Source organism: Xylocopa sonorina, chromosome 15 (genome assembly GCF_050948175.1).
Source record: "Xylocopa sonorina isolate GNS202 chromosome 15, iyXylSono1_principal, whole genome shotgun sequence".
NCBI lineage: Eukaryota > Metazoa > Arthropoda > Insecta > Hymenoptera > Apidae > Xylocopa > Xylocopa sonorina.
In genome coordinates, this window is record NC_135207.1 from 4,909,388 (window position 1) to 4,921,088 (window position 11,701).

An 11,701-nucleotide genomic window follows, 5' to 3' on the forward strand; every position below is an offset into this window, starting at 1 on the left:
TTTTATACGAGAACGTCGCGAGTTATTCCGTCGAAAACGCGACGACTATTTGCACCCTCTGTCCAAGGTGATGAACGATCGACGCGTAACGGAAATACCAGATGGAATCGTGGATGAACTCACCCAGGAATCCTGGGATCGCGCCCAGAGGCATCACGAATAAGCTGACGAGCAAATCGGCCACGGCGAGGGACAGAAGGAAGTAATTGGTGACGTTGTGCAGCCTTCTGTCGAGCCCCACCGCCAGGCAGACTAATATGTTACCCAGGCCACCAGCGACGATGAACACCGCCACGAAGAGGAAGATCCAGTCGAAACGACGGCTCTTGGTCGTCGAACTCAATTTCGTCCGGTGCGAGCAAGAGATCGTCAGGTCTACCGTCGTCGCGTTCTCCGGCGTGCACTCCAGGATCTATGGACGCGAGGAGAGAGAAAAGAGGTTTAGCGAACGGTTCGCGTCGATGATTAAAGTTCCTGCAGAGACTGGGATTGCTTTCTGAATTGGACTCTGAATACTGCGAATTAAATCCTGTAGAACTCTACTTGGGAACTAATATAAGTACGTCTACCAACATTTATATTGTCCATATGTATTTAGAAATAATTAATTGAATTATTGTTAGACATATCATCCCCTAAGTAACTATGAAAAGTTGTAAGTGATCGTTTCTCCTCACCTGATCGTCGAAACTGGTCTCGTTGCAGGCCCTGAATCTCGGTATCCTCGACAAGAAGACACCTTCGATACTCTCCAGACCACTGAGAACCAACGACACGTTCACATCGCAGCTAGAGTAGTCGCAAGGTCTGCAGAACAGTGTCATAGACGGTGTGAACGTTCCTCTCTCCACTGTGCACATGTGATCGAACCCCGTAGAACCGATCGCGCACTCGTCGATGCACCCAAGGATGCTGTCGTTGCAGGGCAACTGGTGCAGCATCGCCGTCAAATTGCTCGTCCAGGAGCTGGTCAGGTTCCCCTCCATGGCGAATTCTATCGACGAATCGTTGCTCGATCTTTCTAACGACGCTCGCTTCCTAACGACGTCGACTCGTTGTTCGCCAGACGGTGGATCACGGCTCATGAATACAGCCTGATCGTCGAACTAGGGCACTTTGTCCACGAACGAGCCACGTCTCGTGATCCCGTCGACTCGCGAGCCACCATTGTGTCTTTTGTTCCGCATAGCTGTCCCTTTCGTACCGTGGATCACTCTAAACGGTCGCGAGACGAGCCAAGGCCAGAGACTCGTACGTTTCGATGCCAGGAACGTCCTCGAACAGCATCGAGAGCAGGCTGGACGAGGGTGGAACGCGATCAGAACGACGAAGGGCGCTCGATCGACGGTGATTCTCGTTGCCCAACCAGTTTATGGATTCCTCAGGTCCGGCTTTACGACCTGGCTACGCTACTTCCGTGTCCAGGGACTATCCCGTCTGTTTTATTCGATCTCCTTCCGCGTGGTCTTCATCTAGAACAAATGATGACAGTCTCAAACTCTCCCTGGAGGTATCGATTTATAGCGCGCTGGATTATTAGTCGACCCCAGTTTACGCACGCGAGGAATCGTCTCGAAACAGTCGAAACTGCGAAGAGAAAAGGGGGAGAACGAGAAGGGAGAAATATTCAGGGACGAAAGATTGGATCGGGGGTTGCTTCGAAGCGTTCACGCGATGCCTACGAGGAACACGACTCTCGTCACGGTTTATGGGGATGTTTTTCAATTGGATCGTTCCTCGTTCTTTTTATTATCCGCTCCAACGATTGTTTCTTTTTTTCTCGAGAATTCACGGGGTACCTAGAAGAACAATTCGAGCGCGACCGCGGCTCCGCGAGCCATTATGAATTTAATTTGAAGCGCGACAAGGATTGATGCGTTTGTTAGGCCGTAACGAACAATCGTTAAACTATTCATCGCGCGCGGGAGAGAAAAAAAAAAAAACAGAAAAAAAGGTAGACCATCCCGAGCGGAAATGGCGTGTAATCAAAGGCGACGGGTAATCCATCGATCACTTTTTTTCACGGCTCTCGACGGGACGGCAGAGTCACCCTCGACCGTGCAAATGGAATATTTATCGGGGATTACAAAAAGAAACGGGAACGCGAGGAATCGATGGTGAACGCTGTACACGTTGGGCACTGTCGATGAAATCAGCGGGCAGGGGCGAACTCACCGCGTCGCGTCCGCTTGTATTTTATTCGAGACGCGTCACGGTGGTAATCGCGAGACGGATGTAATAACACTGCATCGATCGGAAATAAGGTGAGTCTAAAGTGACATCGACGATGACACGCGTTCCGGTTAAAAAAACAAGCCTCGATGAATTCTATTCGCGAGGGAGGGGACCTCGGCAGCAAGCCAATTCCATTTATGGATTTCGATAAACCGTTTCGCTGGATGTACTGAAAAAAATATTGTTTTTCTCTTCAGCTTGTTGTAACCATGCATCGATCCTCCAGTGTTTACATAAACTGAATGATTCTGCGCGGAATGGCCGCGTTCGAAACGAAAGAACTCCATAAATGCGATCATTTCCACTTGGATTTAGCGCGAAACGAAGGTGCAACGTAGCTTAGACTGTTTATCTCTCGGTGGAGGGCAGTTTCGAGCCTGAATCGCGCGATATTACGCATTGATCTTCGATATCTGCCTGTCAGGGGATAATAAACGCGTAATATTCACGGATAAGCAGGTAGCTTATTACTTCTGAAAGTGCGTCGAAGGAAACGAGAGTCTTCGTTCCGTTTGCGAACTCGAAGATTTATGCCAGCCGTGGATAGCGAGTCTCTTAACTCAGACGCGTAAACAGTTTTAATTAACCCTCGTTGGCAATGATCTCAGGCTCGAAACGAGCGTTTCAAGAATGATTTCAACTTCTCGTACAATGGTACATTGTCTTTAATTTCCAATGGAGTTGACGAGACTTCAAAAAGGAAAAGTGATAGCAGTTTCCATTTCAGCTTATCGTAATTGCTGTTCCATGTTTAAACCTTCTCTAACGGAAGAAAAAAGATAGAGATGTAGTACATTTTAATTCGTTCCTCTATTCTTTCCTCGCAAAAGGTACTTGGTTTCTCATAAATATAATGGAGAACCGATTCGCTCAGTCATTTAACGTCAAGGACTCTTCGAGATGTGAAATAACTCGGAGGATCGTCAGAACAGCCCTTCGCGCCTTTCAAATATCTCTTGTGCCAAGTTTAATAAAGACAGTCGTTATTAAATCGAGCCTCTATCTCTTTTATTACCCTTTTGTCAAATTTTCACCGTTTTTCGGAGGAATACACAGTCGAAAATGGCTCGAGCAATTTTTTACGAGACCAGCGACTGAATTACACTAAGTGTTTACGAGGATATGTGTCTGGATCTCGCAAAGTGTCACGAGAATGCGGAAAATCTCGAAGAACGCTATCGAATTCGTAGCGAGCTCGATGAAAGCGATTTTTATTTGCTCTAAGAAGGATCGTCGCGACTAAGCGACATTCGAAACAGAGTCGAGACACCAGGAATTACTGGAAGCTTCTAACTAGTTCCCAGCAAAGCTCCTCTCGCAACGGATGTCGGCGCATCGTCGACGTACGTGACCTGTTTCATCCGTCGGACGTCGACACTGTGTCGCGTGCGTTAAATAACGAGCGTCTGTGAATTATAAAAACCTGCTGCCTACAACAAAACGCCCATTCTTCCTGTCCCGCGTTCATTATTAAATACGTCACGCGCGTGATATACGTACACTGCTGACAATGTGTTTTAATATAATACCTCGTGATAACTCCGTTAAGAAGATTTATATCTTCAGCAAGAAGTTTCTACCCCTGCGCGCGAGGGTTTCTACCTCTGCGGCAAAGGGGTTAATCTATCGGATCGTTAATGATCAGCTTCCATTGAGGAATTTTGGTCAATGTCATCGTGACGCGCGCTACCCTTGGCTCCATAAATTACCAAATGATTAATCGTTCGGTACCAGTCATTCTCTGCCCCACCCTGTTACGTCGAACGATTCCATTGACAGCATTGGTACGTGAAATTCGAACGAACTCGAACTAGATTCGTATCTGTTCACCAAATTTCCCAGCCACGTGTCGATAATCAACAATGAAGCTTCTGCTTGTACCCTATTTTCGCTTCGACAGTCGTTTTTTATTAAACCTATTTCCTGTTTCGTAGCAGAGTTGATCGTAGATCGTCTCGCTCGTGAATCATGCTTTTCACGGATCATTCCACCCTGTATTTCACTTGTGCCTCTATGAAAGCGGTACCAAGGGCCGCGCCACTTCGTCGCGGCTCATTTCTCTGCTACCAAACGCGATACTTTAACGCGCTACCAACGGAATCGCCTTATCTATCATAGAAACTTACTTACTGGAGAAAGGTCTCGTCTCGCGAACGCGCGATTCATCTCAGATTCCTTAATAGATCGGTATTTTCCTTTGATTCAATCAACGACTCTGAAAGTTTCCTCGTCTCGAGGAAATATCCTCTCGCGTCTCCATGTTATTTTCCGCAGCTTAACCCAGTAAATCTTCCAATTCTATGACCAGAAAAAAGTTAGAAATCGAAGGGAACAATAAAATCTGTATCTTGTCAAGCAAGAAGCGAATAAAAAAAAAGAATCATCGGATAATTCCGTATTCCAATCCTTGACTGAAATCCTTGAGATCGCGGTTTCTCGACGGATGTTAATTAATTCACGTCGTCAACATATCACGAGTACCCTCGCGAGTACCGCGACCACATCCGGCAATCGATGCGTCGAAGCCTGCTCGTGAAAAATTGATCGCGCGATGCCGCGTAACCTCTGCTCTCTGCCTTCATTCCTATTTCACGCGAATGCTTATTTCCGGCGAGGGTAACGCTTCCTATCAACCGACTGGAGCAAAGGACACGGAAATAAATCACACGTTGGTATAATTTCGCGACATTCGATAAAAAAATTCGCGATTACTTTTTGCGAATCATTTCATTCTTCGTCCACTCTTCGAAGGAATCGTCCATCGAGCTTCGTCCTTGAGGCTGACGCGAGCCATTGTCCCTGGGGATCGCGACGAACAAGCCAAGTTGTTTGCTCTTGTGGTCAAAGGATCGACTTTTAATGAACATTCTAGCGGTAATCATCGCAGGATAGATCGTCGAAGAAATTGCAGGATTGGAACTGGACGTTGTTTAGATTCTAATTAAAACGTGGATTAACGTCGGGGCAACAAGATGAATGAGACTCATCAAAGTCGTTTGATTAATCGCGCCAGTTCAGTCTGGTCTCTCTGGAGTCTTTTTCTGGCCAGATGAAAAATCCTCTGACCTTTCCCTCGAGTGGCCGCTTTTCCGTTTCTCCGTGCTCGTTCGAGTTTACACTTCTAGTTACTAATCAGGCTCTGTCTAATTAGAAACGTCTTGCGCGAAGTAGCAAGTTCTGCGGCCAACAGCTTGAGAATTTACCATTCTGCCTAAAACTCTTGCGAGACAAACGAAAGTTTCAACGTCCTTTTGGTAATTATTCGCCACTGCATATATTTAGCATCGTAGAAACAATTGTGTAGGAAGTATCGTTTGATGTATCATAGTCTCACGTCGATTGAGCGTCCTTTTCAGGATTACTCGTAGCAGTCGCGTTTCTAAGCCGTTCGAAAAGACCACCAATTCATCCCCCATACACTATACGTATCCTGCGTGCTCATTTCGCCCCCGTAAATTAGAATCTGCTGCGATCTCTGGCAATTAACGCGATCAGATTCACCAGGAGGCGGTTGGAAATACGAATCCTGTCTGTTTCACGGTTTAATCGCGCGTCTAATTACGAGGAGGACGATCGATGTTCGAACAGGGAATTAAAATAACGCGTAAAAAACGAAAGAAACTTCGCAAGAGAAAATCTCGCAGCGTTCTCGAGCCCATTCAAGTCCTTCGATGCTTCTGCGAACGAGTGCAGAACGCGTTCTGATTTCTCAACGACGAAGATACAAACTCGCGAAATTCCCAAGTGACGAACGTTTCGTTATCAATCCTCGTTAAAGTACAGCGGCGCGCGAAATTGCCTGGTCGAAACAATCAGCGTCCAGGGTGATCAGCGTAAAAGAGAGTCTGTCCCGTTAATGAAATCAAGGGAATCTCGTGGCTGGATGGTGCACGCGCGTACATCGGCTGTATCAGAGTCCATCTGTCGCGCGTTAATATCGAGCGGCGATAAATCGTCGCGAGCGCATCGACGCGTCGTCATTAATTTCGACGGTAGCGAAACGGTCCGCGGGACTTCCGTTCCGCGTGATACCCGACGTCCGTGCCCGGCGAAATCAATTAAAACGGTGCACGGCAGCCAGGCGAAAAATCCGATGAAATATTGTCCGTGTCGTGGCCTCGCGATCGTATCAGAGGCGAAGAAGGCAATAATGTATCGAACGCTTTGCATGCACGGAAATAATAACGAGACCAAAGCGAAACTCGTGCGTGGAGAACTATCGAGACACGAGGGTGTGGAAACGCGCTGGTTCGACTGCTTCGAGGATACAACTGTTCAGAAATACCTACGTTTCGCACGCGAAGGCGAGGAAGACGTGTATATACGAGTGTGTAGAATGCGTAGAGACCGAGAAACAGAGATTACGCAACGGAAGTACGAAGAAACATTTCGGATATTCTAAAGCGAGAGACTGCATCTGCGGAGATGTAAATAGAAATATTTCAGATCGTTGGGATCATCAAAGACTTCCATGTTCTCGCGTATGTACATTTAAATTGATGCATGATTTTCTCGCGAGAAAAGGAGTATAATCAGGGGGATTGTTATCGCTGATCCCAAGGGAAGCCAGAAGAATCGTTTCGCGAGATCGAACGGTTTCAACTTCGCCAGGTTCATCCCCCGTCTTATCGATGACACCGGACGAGTACATCGCGCTCCCCTTTTTCTACCAATTCCCTCTACATTCGCACCATTTTTCATTTCCGTGTATAGTCCCGGGTAAACGCAAGAAGAATTACGGTCTTCCACCGCGACAAATTGTTCCTGCTCGCAGAGAGGGAATCCCAAAAAAGGGGGCATGTTTCATATATTCGAGGGCTCATGGATAATCAACTGAGCTCTTTCTTCTCGAAATACTCTCCATTTATACCTCATACATTTTAAGATTCCAATTTCGTTCCATGCAAAGTTACTCGAAAGATTTCAATCACTTAAGAAACCACCCCTTAATTCGTTGATACTATTTGCTTAGAAATTAATGTGTTTCAAGATCGCAGTTAGTGGCGCAGGCTCGTTAGACGGTTCGCTAGATCGCGGTTTCCGCTAGAGCAACACGTCAAATTGATGAAATTTAGAGATTGCAATTTACCGAGGGACCACCTTCGCAACCCCCTGGATTCGCCAGGGCGCGAGTCTCGTCTCTGCGTGGATTTCTAATTAAGAAACGCGTTTCAAATTGGCCGCCCTGTAAATGTCCGAGCGTCTCACGCGTCACGTTTAATTAGCTCTGTAATTACTGCGCTGACGAACCTGGGTATAAACGAGATCCTCGTTTCCGTCGCGGCGGAAGCGTTCTCCAGTTGGTTCGAGGCGATAGACACGCCGAAGAACGCGTGCGAGTAACAACAAAGCGGTTCTTCGACTACTTCGTCACTGATGTTTCTGCTGTAATTACTTTTCTGTTCGACATCGTTCAGATAAGAGTCGAAACTTGATTCGCGAGATCGTTTCCAGGCGTTGGAACTTTGATTAATACTACGCAATCGTAATTTCATGGAGTAGAGGGTCGCGAGAGACAACGATTAAGAACAATGGTTCGAGGGTTGATCGAGGGTGGCGTAACTGCCAAAATGATCTTACGTTCGCGAAGAATCGACTGCGAGAGAGGAGCGATTTAAAGTCGAAGATAAAAGTCCTGATTCACGGGTGACAGGGACTTCGATGTGTCTTTACGAAGGACGCTCGAAAATTGATAAAAAGCGGGCGATACCTCTCAGCGAAGTAAGTTCAGCGAAGCAGTAAACTAAATCGAGAATCCCTGGCAAACTTTCAACCGCGTTATCCTTCGAGCATTTGAAACGAGGAAGTATTCGTCGCGAACAGTATTAGATAACTCGCGAGCATTTCGATCTAATCAAACACGGATGCTTCTGGAGTGGTTTCTGCGTTTGAACTTAATCGTTCCTCGATGGAGCGCGATGCGAGACGATACACATGTCGTGATTCTCGCGTGAGATGATCTCTCGTTGCGAGATGTGAGAGACGTGATGAGAAAGTGGTGAAATAATGCAGCAGAGATTGCGGTGGTTTGGCGAAGATGCGACGAAACATGGGACGCGTTATCACGGGCAAAGTGCATCGGCCGTTCCTCCGCGTCGGTGTGGGACGGTGGTGCTTGGACTTGGTTGATTGGGCATCAAACGATGGGAGCGAGATACGGATGTAATTTGTTAACGGGCCTGCGCGGAAAATAATACGACTCGATAACGAGATATGACACACACCACGCAGAGCAGGTTGCTAAGGCCAATGACAGCGTTTCGTGTCGCGATGCATTATTTTATCGCTAACCTCGTGTTCGTTCGTAAATTAATCCATCGTGCATGCACGCAGCTCTTTTCATTGCTAGAAAATGAAAGCTGAACGCATGACAGCGATGTCGATCGAGAAATTCAACGTGAAGAATCCACTGAGCGAATTACAAAAATGGTAACGAAGGGAGAACCCTCTACTTTATACGCAGTTCGAAGAATAAGTTACAGTTTACTGGTTCGAAGCTGTTTATACAGAAAGTTTCCGTGTTCTTCGATTCTTCTGCGGAATCCTATTGAAAGATTACATTCGTTAATTAAGCTCCTTACTTTCGAAATGAGATGAGCGAGGCAAACACGAAGGCTGGCTATACAATAAAAAGTACCAAGCAAAACGTTCAATTCAATGGAATTCATCTTTCTCCGTTCTTTTTTTTTATTGATGTATTTCGATTCTGAATAAAATCCTCTGTTAAACGAGTCAGAAAAGAATCGTTCGTCACAGTTAGTCGTAATTAAACATTTATACGCATCACGTTATCTATATATATAGGTTCGTTATTTCTCTCCGCGTTGTATTCGCCGTGAAAGGAGATTCACTTCCTATTTCATTCGTTTATGGCTAATACCACGAGATACCACGATGAAGGTTATCATTTACTATTAATAATTGGCTCGCGCGAAACGCAAGGCAAACTGACGGACGAAACAAATTTTTCACTCGAGTCATGTCGACAGTTTCACCGCGGTTCTATATCAAAGCGTCATTAGTCGTCACGCTCGAGAGCGCAGGGTTTTAATGACGACCTGGCGATGAACAGTGCAATTTAACCGCGCGTGAAACAGCGTCGCATTAATTGACGTTCAGTTTCACGGGTCCGCGGTGAACGATGCTGGATTTGTTGCGCGCCGAAATCCGTCGTTTCGCAGCACAGTTTCGCGAGTTTTACGCAGCCGTTGGAAGCTCACCCGCGAAAAGGAGATCGCTCCTTGGCGAAGAGAGATTTTGCGGCACAAAGAGCCACCCCACGCTCGAACCGTGAATATAAAATCGCGGACAAAGTTATGAGCCGCGGCTTGACAAAATTGCAGTCCGTTGCGTTTATTTACAAAGGAGAAACGGGGATGAAAAGTGGGCCCCGTTAAATTCCGTGGACCCCGTTGGAAGCGGTATTTCTCGAGTTAATATCGCACTCCTTCTTGATCCCTTTGGTCGATTTTCGTTTCGCGAACTTCGCTCAGAGAGTTCACCCTTTTTTATTTCTCTTCTAATTAATGCAATCCGAGCGTCGCTCGAGGGAAGGTCTCAGCTGAGACCGTCTCTGCGCGGCAAAAGATTGAAGGGCGTTCAAAGATCGGCCGGAAATGCAAATTGTCTCCGTTGGAGCGGCGACGCGCAAGGGACGCGATGCAATTTTATGGAACACGGACGGGTTAATAAAATTTACCAGGTTACATTGTTTCTTTCCTGGCGTAGGCCGCCACGCGGGCGGGTTTTCCGCGAGGACAAGCCAAAATTGTTGGAGTTGGAATAAAATTTATAACAACCACCCGCAGACCGTGAACATCCGCGTACTTCGTGAAGCTGTCTCGGGAATATGAAATTTTACGATCGACTGTTTTACAAAAATTTGCTTACGCTCGAAGACTGCGTACAAAACGACGTCCTGGTTTTTTGCGAATTTTCATGTTTTTTGCGCGCGAGAACAGCATGGGAACCGCAGCACTTTTACCAATGATATTTCATCAGAAAAATGTGGAGATAAATTGAAAATTCCTGCCGATCGATTTCATTGGGGGTCCTGTCAAAGTGTCAGGCGATAATCGCGATGTTTTGCGAGCAGACACGACGCCAGGGACCAGCCAGAATTTCGATAGTACAACATTTTCGTGACCGATGCAATAACGTTATTGGAAACGTATACGTACTCGATTCGAGGGAAGGTGATCGTTTTCCACGGGTAATCTAACGCGCGTCGTAAAAATTCGCGAAGCTGCGGCGGCGATTTGTCGGCAGAAATCGTATCTTAAAACGTGATGAGATCGCGCGGCTCGATCTCACGCGAGCATCCATTTATCGCGCGGCAAAGAAAATGTACTTTAGCGCTGAAATCTGAACTTAAGAGCTCAGGAATTGGATTAATAATTACTGTTAAAAAGAGGTGTCCACGTTTTTACCACGCTACAAATCATTTTTCTACATCGATTTCTATTTTATTCTTCTATTCTGTGATCAGAGATGCATCGTCGAAGCTAAGCTCTTCTAAAGAAAATATTTTCTTCTAAAGAATTCTTCTAAGAGAAATATCGATAAAAATTTGAACAGAAGAAGCTTCTCGTTCAGAAATTAGTAAAAAAATGCCGCTGGTGGTACAGCTTAAAGATAGGTTCCCCTAAAATTACTGGCGCAATAGATAAGGTTTACCATTACGTGTTTCCATCGATAACAAGAGTACAAAAAAGAAATAAACGACGGGATGGCATAAATTGCTTGTACTTCCGGGTCAGATTGGATTATAAAGGGGCGATACATTCATTTTCGCGGTGTTGTACTTCGTTATGGTATAATCTATACCATTATAGGAGAACGAATAGGATGATGTTTCAGGCTGAATATATGAAAGCTTCAGCTGCCAGTGTAATTAGAATTAATTTCATTTTTTAAATATATTCCCGCCACTATATTCAAAATTCTCTACTCTGGAACGTTCAACGAAGAAATGTTTACTCACATTTTTCCAACAACTTCCTCCGAGTCCTCGCTTTAGATTTTGGTTTCCTCTCTTCCTCCAGTTCTTTCCTGTCGTCGTGCAATTCTATGGTCGCGCTCGAGCCTGTTTTCTTTCAACTTTTCTGTGCTGCACGAGCGAGAATTCGAACGTTAACGTCACTCACACCATTCGTAGCACTCGTAGGATTCTCTCGCGGGATCGATCGATCTCCGATAATCGATGATCGAGTGGTTCACGCGATAATCGCGCTCGCAAGACCCACTGTAACCTTTCCTGGCGGATTTCGATTGGTCAGACCGGGACCCGTGACGCGCGAAACCGCGTTTTAAATTTGAAACAGTGAGAAGTGACCAGCAGGTAGAAATCGCTGTCCAGTGTCCTCGTTCTCTCGTAGAACGAAGTGCGAGCAATCGAATTCTCGAGTGAGACACGAATCCGCGAGCGAAACTTGAATGGTTCCATTAAGAATCGAGTGGCTCATCG

At 46.1% G+C, this 11,701-nt stretch overlaps 1 protein-coding gene across 1 annotated transcript in view; it reads right to left on the reverse strand.

Moving 5' to 3' along the window:
* 5-ht2a (5-hydroxytryptamine receptor 2A) overlaps positions 1-11,240 on the reverse strand; it is a 31,764-nt gene extending 20,524 nt beyond the window's left edge. Inside the window, exons 1-3 of the mRNA XM_076907198.1 lie at positions 11,219-11,240; positions 678-1,472; positions 124-412 (exon numbers count right to left, since the gene is read on the reverse strand). Of these exons, the coding sequence (XP_076763313.1) occupies positions 124-412; positions 678-1,085 (697 nt within the window). The 5' untranslated portion in view covers positions 1,086-1,472; positions 11,219-11,240. The remainder of the gene's footprint in view (positions 1-123; positions 413-677; positions 1,473-11,218) is intronic.
* Between the last annotated feature and the right edge of the window lie 461 nt (positions 11,241-11,701).